Source organism: Felis catus, chromosome A1, assembly GCF_018350175.1.
Source record: "Felis catus isolate Fca126 chromosome A1, F.catus_Fca126_mat1.0, whole genome shotgun sequence".
Taxonomy (NCBI): Eukaryota; Metazoa; Chordata; class Mammalia; order Carnivora; family Felidae; genus Felis; species Felis catus.
The window spans coordinates 68,946,655-68,963,202 of record NC_058368.1 but is presented as its reverse complement, the minus strand read 5'-3'; the positions used below and the strand labels follow the sequence as shown (position 1 = coordinate 68,963,202).

Sequence of the window (16,548 nt, the reverse complement as noted above, 5' to 3'; positions counted from 1 at the left end):
AGATACTGAAATGCTTAACATGATTCATGGTGGTATGCGGGGGGGGGGGGGTCTCCAGATATTTGGGAGCAAGAAGGCCAAAATCCAGAAATGTAATGACCTGAAGGGACCTTCACTAATTCGGCAAACTTCCTAAGTGTCAGCTGCTGGATATCAAAATGGAAGCAGTTTAGCACCAAATAAATACATGAAAGAAACTTGTCTTGTTAACATTTATGTCAAAGGGTATAAACCTATGCTTAGATTTTTCTGCGGAAACTAAACTTTAATACATTATATTCTTAATACAATCAAATCTGCTCTTCAAAGTTAATTGTATGTAGGTGGGAACAGTAAAATGACACGGGGCAGGTACTCTGTGAGGACATGTACGCTGTGAGGGCAGGTGGTAGGTGCTCGCGTCAACTTGCCATCTTTTAAGAGTTAAGATACAACATCAATTCATTCACTTATTGTTTATCTTTAATAATATTTTAAGACCTTCACAGAGAAAGATAGTGCTTTTCTATCAAAGTAACTTCTAAAATAACATGTTTCCCTAAACATGTTTTGTTGTTTCAGATAATTATTGTGGCATTTAAAAACCAAACAAAAAACCTGCTCCAAAACTTAATGGCTTGACATAACCATTTTCCTATTATTTCAGGAATTTAGGCAGAGCTCAGCTGGGCAGTTCTGTTGGGGCTCACTCAGTGGTGCTCGGTTAGGATTGGGCTGAGCGGAAGGTCAAAGATGGCCTCACCGCCGGCCTGGAATGTTGGTGGGCATGGCTAGTCTCCACTGTAGTCTCAGCCCTCTTCATGCATTCTCCAGCACGGCAGCTCAGGGCTTCCAATGACCATGGTGGAAGGTGCTTAGTCTTGTTAGTGACTAGGCCCAAGACTTGCTTAGCATCACTTTGGCCACACTCTGTTGGTCAAAGTAGTCGCAGGCCAGCCCCGATTCATGGGGAACGGAAACGGATCCTCCTCTCAATGGGAGTTGTGTCAAAGAATGTGCAGCCATCTTTAATCCAGCATGCTTAGAGAAAATGATGTCATCTTTAAAAACCGAATAAAACGTCATCAGTATTTGTTGATCCAAATTAACAAATGCAGTACAAAAGGATGTTGGCCAGGTCAAAGGAAGAGACTCTATACATAGACTAGACATCATGAACATCTATTCAAACTGTGATGATACTAAAAACAGGGAATTTGAGGTAAGAGTGTAGAATGGGCATATAATTTATTGCCCAGAGACACTTCTGAGATAGAAATGGGTACTGTAAATAATGTGCCATGGACACAGGCAGACACCTGAACTGTCCAGGTAGTCCCCTTTGGAGAAAGGGGACCAGATCAAAGCAGTGATACTTAATCAAAGGAAAAGATATAAGGGATTGTGAGAAGCCAATCAGTATGGTCTACAAAGAAAAGCTTCCAGACTCATTATTTAAACAGGATGTGCTGATGAGAGCCATGGACCCAATCTCCTTTCCCCAAACAGTCCCTTCTTCCATAAACGTCTAAGCGTTTCTTTCAACGAAACCAGATGACGTGCTCAGGGTGGTCTTAGGAGTAAGCGTTTTCTGTCATCAAGGGTAGCCTTTCAAAGATACGTACCTCAGGGACTGGGGTGCTGACTTGTTAGGCCTGGGTGTAAACGTGCCATGAGGGCTGCTTTCCTCTGGGCAACTGCTGCTGGTGGCCACGGCATGGTCCCTGCCGAGCCCGAACGCAGCCAGAGGATCCTTCCCATCCAGCGCCCCACGCAGCAGCTCAGGTCCTTCCTCACTGAAGGCCGCAGCACGCCGAACCCGGTTAATGGCCATTTGAGAGCAAGGACAGAGTTTATGCAAACGTTACTGTTCCTCGGCGTGAGACCACCGAAAAAGAAGTTGTGTGTCCTTAGAATTGTGCACAAACTGAATTAACCATGAAGAAATTCTTTCCTCATCTCTTGCTCTTCAAAAGTATGCTAACAAAAGTTGTCTCAATTTCCAGTTAGCTCTGAAGCATGTGCGCATACATGTATTTAACTATCTGTCTGAGCCATGGCATCCAGCCCTCCACGGTACCAACAGTACTGATGGCCAGTGTTTGTTTGGAGTGTTGGTTCAAAAGCAGATAAAGAACAGTCTTGAGTGTATGTGGGTCATTTGAGTGGAGGTGGGGGTGACATTCTGGATAGTATAATTTTACATACACCGTATTTGGATATTTCAGTTTTGCTAAATGCAAAGACAAAAAAGATACAAAGGTAAAGCTTATTCATTTCTTTTTTTTTAATGGCTATTTATTTTTAAGAGAGAGCGAGTATTAGCGGGGGAGGGGCAGAGAGAGAGGGGACAGAGGATCCCAAGCAGGCTCTGCACTGACAGCAGTGAGCCCGATGTGGGGCTTGAAACCACGATCCCTGAGATTACGACCCAAGCAGAAGCTGAATGCTCAACCCACTGAGTCACTCAGGTGCCCCTACTCTTCATTTCTTAATCTATGTTCGACTATCCTTGATAATCAACTAGTATCTTTAACTAGTCCCCAGCTATCTTCCCGGAAGACTAGCTAATCCACTGTTCTTAATTTTCCACAAATTAGTTTACTTTTCTAATGCTTTCTAAAATAACAATTCTGCTCAAACCATTTTACAACCAAATATAAACAGAAAATAAGATTTCATTTCCAAGGAGGATCAAAATATACTAAACATCATGAAGTAAATATATAATCGTTGGCATTACTCTTACAGGCAAAGTTTTCATTTCTACAATGAGTTACAACGCATGAAAAAAGTCCGTAGAAAAGGAGGCCCTGGTAAAAGCAATGTTTTTTGGTGGAAAAATATTTTGGAACTTAGAAATCAAATTGTTTTAAAAAGCATTTTGTCCCTCTCTCTATATATGTAATTAGCTCAACACTGTCAAATATATATTCATTTATAGTACATGCTGGCATACCAGAAGGCCAGATACTATCTTGTACTGATTTTGCTTAATGCGCAGGGCAATGTTATGCAAATGAAGTGGGTTAAAGCATAGTATTTAATGTTGACAGTGATGACTTTTTAAAAAAATTTTTTTTAATGTTTATTTATTTTTGAGAGAGAGAGGAAGGGCCAGAGAGAGAGGGAGACACAGAATCCGAAGCAGGCTCCAGGCTCTGAGCTGTCAGCACAGAGCCCAATGCGGGGCTCGAACTCACGAACCGCGAGATCATGAGCTGAGCCGAAGTCGGACGCTTAACCGACTGAGCCACCCAGGCGCCCCGACAGTGATGACTTTTATGCAAAGACAAATAAAACTTCTGGAATCAATTTATTAAAAAGCTCGGTCAACATTTCTCGGTCTCTAAACTACCTATCCCTACCTACCTACCTATCTAAACTGGCCACTGAAGAGTGTTAAAATGATCTTTAACCCCATAAATAGTTTCTGGTATTCATAAAAAGGTCTATTACCATTACCAACATTTTCAAGAAGAAGTGTTATTTAACAAATACTTACTATATGCCTCATCACTTTTTGTAATGTGTTCCTTGTACTTAAAATATATGTACTGAAAATCATCACAATTCTTTGTGAGTCACAAAAACATACTGTCACCAATTATAGCCAACACAGTCTCTACTGGAAGGCAAAGACAAAACCCCCAGAGTCTATGCTATAATTTCTATAACATACTGTACTAGGACTTCACACCCAGACGAGAAAGCAGTGGGAAAAAAATGGAAATGCAATACTAAATTAGCTATATAGCTATCTAGATACGGTAAGGCAAGTCTAACTCTGAAGAAAACGTGGGGCAGTATACTGTTTTATAAAGTCAGATGAATACTTAGACTTCATTCCTATTTGTGTGATTTTCGGCAAAACTTTACTACTGGTATTTTAGGGTTACCATGTAAAGAAACACTACATTCATTACCTCATCAGTATTGTACCCATATTACAGACAAGGCCGTTGAGATGCAGATAATGTTAACTAGCCTCTAATTACATGACTAAGTACTGCAACTCAGCTTTAACCAGATTAACACTTACCATATTTATAAATAAGATCAGTTTGCATAAGAAAATAAAATGCCAAATTAGAGCAATTATCATATATACGGTAGTTGTTATATTCCCTGGAAATCTAAGGATGGATGTATTTAGAGTTTAGAACAAAACAACAAAATTCTCCATCCCGGGGCAGAGAAAAAACACCTGAGATTTCATTTACAGAAAGCTGTAAAGATCCCTAATAGAGAAGAAAATACGAAAATGTAATGAATTATTAACATGATGAGGTATTTCCACATTTGAATTATTAATTTGTAAGGGTTGCTCCTTAGAAAAGCATGAGAGATAACACTCCTAAATGTTTTAAGTAAGGGTTTATGATGTTTCTCTTGGGCATTTCTCCTAAGTGATATCAAGATATATATATATAATTATGGTCATCTTCATCTATTTTTACTGTCACAGGGAGAGCTGAATCAATATCATCCTGGACAGAGGCAGCAAACCTCTTATAAAGATCACTTTCCAAAGCTTCTTCAGCAGCCTGTGGCAAAGCTGGACCATCCTGGACACGTTCCAGTTTGAATGTCACTACAGCATCTCTTTCTGTCTTAAGTCTTCATGAGGCAGGAGCTATCCTGCCTTACCAGAATGAATAAAATTACACAAGAAATGAGAAAAATGTCATGTTTTTAACACGCACAAACACATGGTTCTTCAAAAGGCAGACTTTATGTATCTTTTTGTTTAGTGTCTGAACTTTATCTTTCTCTGTAACAGAGGTTAGCATGTTACTAACTCAGGTTAGGAAGTGTTTCATTTTTGTAGCATTTATGTAGGGCTGCTGGAAACTGGGAAAGCAGGAAGAAAAGATAAATGTTGCTTCAAACTATTACTGAGATCGTTGTATTTATTTTTTCTTGGAGGACAGACATTCTAGGATAGCCCTTTTCAAACTGTGTGATGAGATCAATTGAGTGGATCAAGAAGAACATTTAAAAACAATGAAATAAAAAAGAATAAAGTAGAAAAAATATTACAAGCAACATAGGAAATTTAACTATTATTTCATGAAACTCTGGTTTTAGTTAGACATATTTATGTTGTGCACGCGCATGTGTGCTGTGTCACAATGTAAAATGTATCTCTTAGGGCCACGATTAAGAAAATGTGACAGCCACTGCTGAGTGAATGCATGGAAGCAGATACAGAGATGTGTTATTTTTTCAATACTTTGGTTTTTTTGATAGATTATAACAATTAAAAAACATAAGCTACTGACGAAAGAAACTGAAGACACAAATAAACGGGGAAAACACTCCATGCTTGTGAATTGAAACAATACTGTTAAGATATCCGTACTGCTCACAGCAATCTACAGATTCGGTGCAATCCCTATCAAATCCAATGCCATTTTTCACAGAAATAGAACAAATCTAAAATTTGTGTGGAAGCACAGGAGACCCTGAACAGCCAAAGCAATCTTGAGAAAGAGCCAAACTGGAGGTATCACACTTCCTGATTTCAAACTACATTCCAAAGCTACAGTAACCAAAACTGTATGGCACTGACATAAAAAAATAGACACAGAGATCAATGGAACAGACTAGAAAACCCAGAAATAAACATATGCATACATGGTCAACTAATTCACAACAAAAAAAGCCACAACTATACAATGGGGAAAGGATAGCCTCTTCAGTAAATAGTGTTGGAAAAACTGGACAGCCACATGCAGAAGAATGACACTGGATCAGTATCTCTACCATACACAAAAATCAACTCAAATAGATTAAAGACTTGAACAGAAGACCTGAAACCATAAAATTCTTTGAAGGAAATATAGAGAGTAAACTCCCTGAGACTGGTTCTGGCAAGGATTTTTGGGATTTCACACCAAAGCAAAGGTTAACAAAAGAAAAATAAATAAATGGGACCACATCAAACTAAAAAGCTTCTGCGTAGCATAGAAAACCATCAACAAGATGAAAAGGCAATCTATGAAATGGGAGAAAGTATTTTCAAACATAAATCTGGTAAGAGGTTAATATCTAAAATATACAAAGAACTCATACAACTTGATAGAAACAAAACAACTCAATTAAAAAAAAAATGGGTAAAGGATCTGAATGGACATTTTCCCAAAGAGGATGTACAGATGGCCAACAAACATATGAAATGGTGCTTTAATCATCAAGGAAATACAGATCAAAACCACCATGAGATATCACCTTGCACCTGTTAGAATGGCAATTATCAAAACGGCAAGAGATAACAAATGTTGGCAAGGATGTGGAGAAAAAGAATCCTTGTGCGCTATTGGTGGGAATGCAAACTGATACAGCCACCATGCAAAACAGTATGGAGGTTCCTCAAAAAGTTAGAACTACATGTGATCTAGCAATTCTACTTCTGGGTATTTATACAAAGAAAACGAAATCACCGTCTTGAAGAGGTATCTGCACTTCCACGGTCACTGAGGCATAATAGCCAAGACGTGGAGAAACCCAAGTGTCCACCGATGAATGAATGGACAGGGAAAACGTGGTATGTATGTATGTATGTATGTATGTATGTATGTATACACACACACACACACACACACACACACACACACACACACACAGAATATTATTCAGCCACAAAAAAAGAAGGAAATCCTGACATCTGAAACAACATGGACAGACCTTGAGGACATTATGCTAAGTGAAGTATGTCAGAGTAAGACAAATACTGTATGATTTCACTTATATGTGGAATCTTAAAACAAAAACCTGAACTCATAGATACAGAGAACAGATTGATGGTTGGCAGAATGTGTGTGTGTGTGTGTGTGTGTGTGTGTGTGTGTGTATGTGTGTGCGTATGTGTATGAGAAAAAGAGAGAGAGAGAGGTAGTCAAAACGTACAGATTTCCAGTTATAACAGCATGGTGACTACAGTTAGAATAACTATATTTGAAAGCTGGTAAGAGAAAATTGTAAAAACTGTCATCACACACACAAAAATTACAGCTATATGTGGTGATGGATGTTAATTAAACTTACTGTAGTGATTGTTTTGCAATATATACACATATCAAATCATCATGTTTAAGGAGTAACAAACACTTCTAAATGTTTTAAATAACAGTTTACAATGTTTTTCTTGTGTAATTTCACTAAGTGAAAAAAATTGTCAGTTATAACTCATTTTTTATTTTATTTATATATATTATATAAATATATTATAAAATTATATATTATAGTCATATTACATTATATATTATATTATATATATTATAAAAAATTTTTAAGAAACAGAAAAATTATAAATCACTGTATTTTCCCTTAAGAAATCAATTTTAGTATGTTTTCAAGCCTTAAACATATTAAGATATTAGAGAAACTAAAAAACAGAACAAAGCAAAAACAACAAACTATCCAATTCTGACAGTGAATATCTTTCAGCATTTTGAGTAAAAAGAATGTATAATTTCAAAGTATACTTAATTTACACACTGTAATCTATTTAAAATAGCTTATTCAGATACAGTTTTTAGCAATGTGTAATATTTTCAACATCAGGTCAAAATGCATCAGATTCCAAAGACCTCCAATGTTGCTTTGTTATTGGACTTACCAAACCAAGACTTCAATACAATGTGCTGTTGATATTTGATTCAGAAACTCAATAATCTTCTTTTGATTCACAGGCCTAAATAAATTTTATTTCACAGCTGTGACCATTAATTTAAACTGAAATATATTAAAAATCAGGCTAATGTAGGTGTTTTGTTTTTGTTTTTTTTAGGGTTTTCCTACAAGAATAAAAGGTGAAATAGTTGGAATATTAGGTCCCATATTTCCAAAGAGATTTCAATCTTTTTTTTTAATTTTAACGTTTTTATTCATTTTTGAGACAGAGACCGAGTGCAAGCAGGGGAGGGGCAGAGAGAGAGGGAGACACAGAATCTGAAGCAGGCTCCAGGCTCTGAGCTGTCAGCACAGAGCCCAATGCGGGGCTTGAACCCATGAACCGCAAGATCATGACCTGAGCTGAAGTTAGACGCTTAACTGACTGAGCTACCCCAGGCGCCCCGAGATTTCAATCTTTTGGAGGTTTACAGTTAAATCTATTCAAAGAGTATTTAGTACATACCATGTTAAAATCTTTGCGACTAGAGATATGTTATTTTTAGGTATTTTGATAATCTTAAAACTTTACCCATATGTTTATATCTAACTTATATACTTTATTGAAATGCAGTCATCTAAAGTCATAGCATTACCATTATTGGTATTATTCCCCCAAAAGGCACAATTTGATCTGGTAAAGCATAAAGGTATGTTTTAACTTCTCTGTCAGGCTGACAATAATTTTTTTAAGTGTATTTATTTTTGGGGGGAGAGAGCAAGCATGTGTGAGCATGCCCGAACAGGGGAGGGACAGAGAGGGAGGGAGCGAGAGAATCCCAAGCAGGCTCTGTACTGAAAGCTCAGAGCCGTATGCAGGGTCTCTATCCCAGGACCATGAGATCATGACCAGAGCTGAAATCAAGAGTCGGTTCTCAACCAACTGGGCCACCCAGGTGCCCCTGAGAATAATTTTTAATATAATAAGCACAGCTGTCAAAGTAACAAAAAGGCAAATATATATGGTGTATTTCTGCATGCTATTAAAATTTCATGATGCATTTCTTACAGAAATATCTCTACATTTATACTTTTGTAACTATTCTGTCTCTATCATTTGTATCTCGTTAGAATCTACTCATATCCAAACTGAAATATTTTTCCAAAAAAAAATTAGCATACTTAGAATTCTTTTTATTCTGTAGGCCAGAAAAATATAAGTATATATGAAAATAGTAGGTAAGAACAGATGGAGAGAAACAGATAACAAGGAAAAGTCAAAACAGAAGCAAAAAAACCCCCTTAAGAGTGGAATCACACATCCTTCCCCAGGGGCTTAGGTTTGAAGACAATGGCCAAGAAAAAAAACTGTGTAACATAAGAATTATCCTTGAAAAAAAATCTCTTGAGTTAAGTATGATATACATGCCTTTATGTCAACTTCATTGCTTAGAAATATGTGTAAATGTATAATCTATGCATTGTAGTGTGCCACATATAATTTCCTGGAAGAGGACACAGAGAAAACACTCAAGTGTATTACTAACTGAAAAACTTTAACAAATAAAAAGATTCCAGCCTCGTTGGCTCTGCCTATTGGTTGAGTCATCTAGAACTATCTTATCAGTTCCTCCACCTCCTCCTTAGTGACCCTATTCATTACCTGATCTTTTCCTAAAGGAACACTAGAAAGTCAACATCATCCACTTGCCTGGTGACCAGAGTATTTCTCATTCAGTGGTCGGTGGTCAAATCATCCGTTTGTTCTTGTCAGAGGACTTACCAATATGCAGGGACAGTGGTATCTTTTGTCTGTGTGCAGTAGAATGGTTGGCTGGCTACTTAAATTACTTTTGACCCCTCTCCCTTAAAAAAAAATTATAATAATGATCTCTCTGATTACAGATTTCATTGACACAACTGTCACCAAATCTTAACCAGACAAGACTTGCAGGTCATGGGCTGCTGATTCTTTAAGGTTCATATTAAACTGTGCCTCTTCCCTCACCACGTCCACTAGAGAGAAGAACCAACAGAATGTTAGAGCCAAAGGGAGATCATCTGCTCCATCTGCAAAGTGAACTTAAAAAATTCCAGTCCTGGGATGGCAAGGAGAAAACTACAATATTGTAATGTTCTAATTTTACAATGCAGCAAAAACAAGTTTCGCTTCCAGGAAAACAACGCTTGGGGCTATAAAAAGTGATGCATGGCTTCTAGGCTCTGTACCTTGGAGGCCAAACTTTCAATTATAATTTTGGTTACTGGAGGTATCAAACTGGGGAAGGATGTGTTTGTACAGTAAAGAATGGTAGCCGACTCTAGAAATGTCACTTACTTGGGACGAACAAGTCCCAAGTCCCTGGTTTCGGCTCTACAACACCAACCTGTCATGGGTCAAGATTTATGTGTAGAAACTGACAACCAGCTTCTGCTTTAGAGAAGGTTTTTATAGCTACTTATTGTGAAGAGGAAGAGTGCAAACTATCAGCTGGGTCACTTAAAAACGATCACTTAAATGATATAAAAATATTAGTAAATATTAGAAATAATAGTAAAATAATAAAAAGTAGTAAAATAGTAAAAATATAGAAAAAAATTTTTACTTTGGGTAGTACAAATCAACCACCTTTCCCCGTTCTTCTTCCCAATCATAAAACGCCCCACACCTTCTAGCCTCTAGTAATGTGCAGTCTCCTCTGTATATCTTACAAGTTTCAAGTTCTATCCTTGGCCATATTCACTTACAATTTCTATTCCTGGCCATATCCATTCATTTCTCTCTCTTTACGTATACTCTACCCAGGAGGTTTCATCTACTCTCCACATCTGAACCACAGGGATGACCCTGAGTCTTTATATTCATAGATAACGGGAACAGATCTTTCAGGCTTTATCCAAATATTCTAATTACTTATTAGGTGCATCTATATGGATGACTGCCATGTCCAATGTTGAAATCATCTCCCCCAGCTATCCCTCCATGAAAGAAAGACAGAATCTTTCTACTTGGCACAGAAACTAGATTATCACAATATTGCACGACTATTCCTTCTGACTCTGGTCTATCGCCACTAAGCGGTCAATCACATCACCTCCATGTTACCATTTTTTATACCAATTTTGATCATGGTCCTTCACTACAAGATCAAGTCCAAAGTCTTCAATCTTCTGTAACTTAGCTTTACATTTTTTTAGCCTTACCTCCTTTCACACTTCTATATGAATTCCTAGTTTAGCCAATTTAGTCTATTTAACAGCCAGTAAACATATTCTATGCATTTCACATGCCACTTCCGGAAGACTTTGTCCTCCTGATTCTTCAAGGTTCTTATTAAACTTCACCCTTTCCGTGTCACCCTAACTAGATACAAGTGCCGTTACAGAATATTAGAGCTGAAGGGAGATCATCTACTTCATCTGCAAAGTGGACTTCGAAGAATCGTCTCCTCCATCTATAAAAGTAAAATGTTTGGGGAGGGGCGCCTGGGTGGCTCAATTGGTTAAGCGTCCGACTCTTGATTTCAGCTCAGGTCATGATCTCACAGTTTGTGAGTTTGAGCCCCGTGTTAGGCTCTCTGCTCACAGTGTGGGAGCCCTCTCTCTCCCTTGGGATTTTCTCCCTCTCTCTGCCCCTCCCCTGTATGCCCTCTTTCTCTCTCTCAAAATAAAAATAAATAAAACTAAACAAAACAAAACAAAAAAAACTGTCTAGAGAAACTGAGGCCAAAGGACAATAAAAACACTTTTATTTCTAAATACTGTTTTTTTCCAATACATTTTTCCTGAGTGTTTCCTCTGTGCCAGGAGCTGCACTGGCCACACAGAATGAGAGTTTAATGAGAAAGACTGATTGCATGTCTATTATCACACAAATAGCTAGGCTTCGGTGAGTGCTATGAGAAGGGGGAGTACAGCATGCCACTTATGTCTGAAGTATGACGGTTCAGGGAAGGAGTGAGGCATGAGGTTAACCTTGTGTGTGAAGGAGTTAACTCAGTTTGGGAAGACGAAGAAGGCTTCCCTGAGGAGGAAGAAATCTTTTAAGTAAGGGTGAAAGTGAGTAGGAATTAACTGCACAAGGTAAATGATTGCTACATGTAGAAGGGAAGCCCAGGCAAGCACTTCCAAGGAACTAAAAGAAGGTGGGGGTGCTGAGAGCTAAGGGACAAGGAAGACTGCACAAGGTGAGGCCAGAAAGGCAGGGATGGGCAGGAGCACACTGCACCTGGGAAGATCATGTGAGGATTCCTGGGCTTTATTCTAAGAACAATAGGCCTGGGACAGCATGTTCCAAGATACTTCAAGTCAGGACGATGGCTTACCCTAGGAGGCATGGGAAAAGCAACTTGAAATCAGAAAAAATTCTACTAGTTTTATTTCAATTGAAACATCTTCTGTATCCCTATCACACTTCCTGGAGTGTGTGTTCTCATCTGAAGTCATGTCAAAAAAGGGAACTCAGGTCAAAAAAGGAAAGCACGTGAATTTATAAATACGGCCATTTTTTAGTTGGTCCCCTTGGCTCGGACAGGAGGTAGTGTATGGATATGAATGTCTCTGCACCTGTCAACACTTAAGGCAGTACAGGCTTGTTTGACATTTTCTAAAAGCCCAATACTCCATACAAGGACAGTCCAATAAAAAGCTCTATTTCACTATCTGGCCATGAATTGGTGCTACACTTGAAGTTAAATCTTCATTCTCTTCCCCTTTCCCATAAAGCCATTAATAAGGGAAAATATTTTGAGAATATACCAACAAAATTTTTTCAAGGTGTTGTTTTAATCCCCATTGCTTTTTGTTCTCATCTTGTCTACACCAGGTAATGAATTTCAAAATGCACTCACAATTTATTTCCTCTAAAATTACATTTATATCAAGGATAAAATTTAAAGAAGGTTGGGTGACAACGTTATTAATAAAAGAACAGGTGGAATTTTGGAGTGATTTCTCTGTTCAAGGTATTGTGCTAGACACCTGAAAATGGGTTATCTCATTTAATCCTAATAAAGACTTTGAAACGCACATCTATCTCACAGATAAGAAAACCGAGGCTTATTGTTTCCCTACAATATATACACCTTACACCTGTGTTGTCAGTATGGTAGTCTGCAGCCACATGTGGCTACTAAGCACCTGAAATACGGCTAGTCTGAATTAAGATGTGCTGTGAGTGTAAATTACACACCAGATTTCGAAAATTTAGCATAAAAAGTAAGATTTCTCAATTTTTGAATACTGATTACATGTTAAAATGGCAATATTTTACATAGTGTGTTAAATAAAACGCATTATTAAGATTAATTTTATCTGCTGTACTTTAAAAAAAATAAGCTACTAGAAATTTTTAAATTACATGTGTGGCTCACATTATACTTGTATTGAACGGTGCCAGCCTGGACCAAAAGCTGGATACTGAATTTGTCAGTAAACAACAAGTTCAAAGGCAGCCCGGTATAGAAGAAAAGAGTATATGGATTCTAACAGAACTCGGTTTAAATCCCTCCATCAATGACTAGTCTTGGGTAAAAGACCCAACATCTCTGCACTTCACCTTTGTCACTGGCATTATGGTGGTATTAAATATCCCCAAACAACTGTTGTATGTAATTATGTAAAGCAGCTAGTGGGCAGAAGGGAGGGAACACTTACTGAATACTTCCTATAACAACTAGTTAATTTAAAAATGGATTTCCCAAAAGAGTAGAAAGTTCACTTATTTGAAAATCATATTTTATTCTCTTTAAGTGGGAAGAGTTAAATAACTAGCACATTTAATGCCTGCTTTAGCATAATATATGCATTATACACTGTACTGAAATATATATAATATACACAGATTCTTTCTTTCTATGTAAGTTATTTAGAATATGTTCTAGGCTGGGGGGCCAGATGATAAAGTTAGGATGAGGTATAAAATGTGAGGACACAGAAGGGTCCACGGGGCCCTCACAGATACAATGGACGAATTCCAGTGAAAAGAGTTTATGAACTCTACTTCAGCTGATCCCTGGTCTTTTTACATCAAGAACTGAGACTAGTGAGTAAAAAGACATCTGGGCAAGTAGAATTTTCCTCTTTTCATAGGCAAACAAATAAATTGTTCAGTATACCAAATTTAGACTAGCCTGCTATTAGTAATCTCCACTAAATCATAAGAAACTACAAAATTATGTGGACAAAACTAAGGATATGTTACCATATTCTGTCTCCTAGGCTTTTGTCAAGAAGTTTGTCCTTTGTATGTGACTTTATCAATGTCTGAGTTATATGTATACGTTTAAATGTATACATTAGTATACATTTAAATATGGAGCAGTTGGGGCATTTACTTTACTATTTGACATATGTTTATGGCTTAAGACCGCCATGTGACAATGTATCAGACTGCCCTGTTCTGTATTGTTGTTGTTGTTTTTAGTAGTATGGGGGAAGTATTAATTCAGGATTTGAGTCACTTCAACATAGCCCCTTAAGAGTCAGACACCTATTAAATTTAGCACCAAAACTGTTCATTTGTTTCCTATAGCAGTTAACTCTAAGAAAATGAGACTGGAGAAGTAAAAAGCTATCAGATTTGAAGATCTTAGAATAGCAAGAGGAGCCATGAAAATATTCACTTTATTCAAAAGTTTGAAATTTAACAGAAGAAACTAATATACAACATTTTAGTTTAGCTATTAAAGTGCATGTGCAATGAGTTAACAGGGGGATGGGGACATATGTTGCATTAAAAATCCCCTGTGATTTCATATGTTGCATTAAAAATCCACGTCTTGTAATGAATTTTTGAGTACCCACTGAACACACGTGACTTGGGCTTTGCTCTTTCAGACTGACTTGAAATGTGATTATATCTACAGTATACTTACAACTACCTTTCAGTAAGTGTCTTCAAATGTGGAGCTACAGCTAGAATTAGGTAGGGAAAAAAATCACACTAAATCAAAATTATTAGCAATTATTAATAAGAATCAGACAAAATAATAATGTGTAACTAGTAATTAGAAAAATTTGCTAAAACCTTGAACTAAGATATTATTATCTTTCTGATGCTGGAAATTCTAGGAAAATATATAGTCAGTTAACATAAGAGAAAACAAATACTCGAAACCATTTAAGCTACCAACCGTATTTTCAAAATGCATGCTTAAAAAAAGAGTTCATATCAGGAAAAAGCTTACTTGCATTAACTTTAAATTAGCTAATACTTGAGTTACACCTTTGAAGAAACTTCTGTTTTGTTTCTAGGAATGCTTTTTTCACTTCCTTTTCTTTCTTTCTTCCTTTCTTTTCCTTTCTTAGGGGGGGTAAGGCAGTTGGATTAAAAAAAAAAAGTTAAGCCACATTCTTTAATGTGAATGGCATATTTGTGCTCCTATATGCTAATAACTCTCAATCTCACTGAGCTGTTACGATGTCTTCAAATAATTTAATAACGTCTTCAAAGTTTCATCTTAATTGCAGAGTTCATTTTTGTAAAACGCCTTGGCACCACTCGATCTTTTAAGAGACGAGAAAGGTCTCTGTCCTCTGGACTTGACATTTTTTGCCGTATATGCGTGAGCAATTTTTGCTGTCAAATATTGCAAAGGTAGATTTTTTGTTGTTGCTCAATCTGAAAATGTCTCCACATTTTGTCTGCACAGCTCCCCTCTTCCCAGTACAGACCTGCCCAACCCTTTTCTCCCCCTGCAAGTTTTAAACTTTGTTTCCTTTGGGTTTCTGTACAAGTGCTACTAACAATATCCAAGAGACAAAGAGCTGGGCTGTGGGTTCACGGGATGCCAAATTTGAGTTGTGAAACAAAGCACTCAAATTTAAGATTCAAGATGATGGTGGTGGTGATGCTGGCAAACCCCCCACATATTATTATAGAGCATGAGACCCCAGAGCCATCTCCCTAGACAGCTCCCCCTGCCCACAGCCACCCAGAGCACTGGGGAGTACTGGCCCCGGGACGTCGGCTGCCGGCCGCATCGCGAAGCCCCCTGCCCGCCCCCGGCCCTCTCACCGCTTCACTCGGATGATCTGGTCCCGCATGGGCTTGATATCCTGGAAGCTCTGCTGGTTGACGAGGCTGTAGACGAGGATGAAGCCCTGGCCGTTCTTGATGTACAGGTCCCGCATGGACGCGAACTGCTCGGTGCCCGCCGTGTCCAGGATCTCCAGCACCGACGGCGACGAGTCCACCTCGATCTCCTTGCGGTAGAAGTCCTCGATGGTGGGGTCGTATTTCTCGATGAAGGTGCCGGTCACGAACTGCACGGTCAGGGCGGATTTGCCGACCCCGCCCGAGCCCAGCACCACCACTTTGTACTCGCGCATCGTCCCTCCGCGGCCGCCGCCGCCGCCGCCGCCCGCGACATAGACCTACGCCCGCCGCGCTGCGCCCCCGGACCCTGCGCCGGCGGCCGGCCCCGCCGCCTCCCGCGGCCGCCCCCACCTCACGGCCGCCGCGGCCCCCCGGGCGCCGGCGGAGGGAGCAGTAGCCCTGGGCATGGGCCGAGCAGGGCGGCAATCCGGCCCGCGGGCGCCGGCAGGCACTAAGCACGAGCTGCGAGCGGGAGCCGCCGGAGCCACCGGAGCCGCCCGAGCCGCGGGCCCGCAGTGCCACCCGCCCGCCCCGCCCCTCGCGCCTCCACGCCCAGCTCCCCGCCCGCCGCCGCCGCCGCTTCCTCGGGCGCCGGAGCGCGCGCCCGAGCGGGAGCCGCAGCGCTGCCGGGGGCGGGGCCCGGCGGCAGGAGGCGGGGCTCCGCGGCGCAGCCCCGCCCCTGCTCCCCGTCGCCTAGGCGACCGGCCGCGCGCGCTCCCGGGAGACTGCGCGGTGCGGAAGCCTCGGCTCGCGCTTAGATAAACAACCTCCTCTGCCACCCAACAGCACCTTACCCCGCACGCCCCGTCGAACCCCAGGGCCTGCGTACTGAGCATGCGTAGTTCGTCGGCCTG

General features: G+C 39.7%; 1 protein-coding gene across 1 annotated transcript in view; it reads right to left on the bottom strand.

Annotated features, from left to right (window-relative positions):
* The window catches only part of RAP2A (RAP2A, member of RAS oncogene family), a 35,879-nt gene extending 19,818 nt beyond the window's left edge, over positions 1-16,061 (bottom strand). Inside the window, exon 1 of the mRNA XM_011280649.3 lies at positions 15,614-16,061. Coding sequence (XP_011278951.1) covers positions 15,614-15,927 — 314 coding nt within the window. The 5' untranslated portion in view covers positions 15,928-16,061. The remainder of the gene's footprint in view (positions 1-15,613) is intronic.
* Positions 16,062-16,548: the final 487 nt, after the last annotated feature.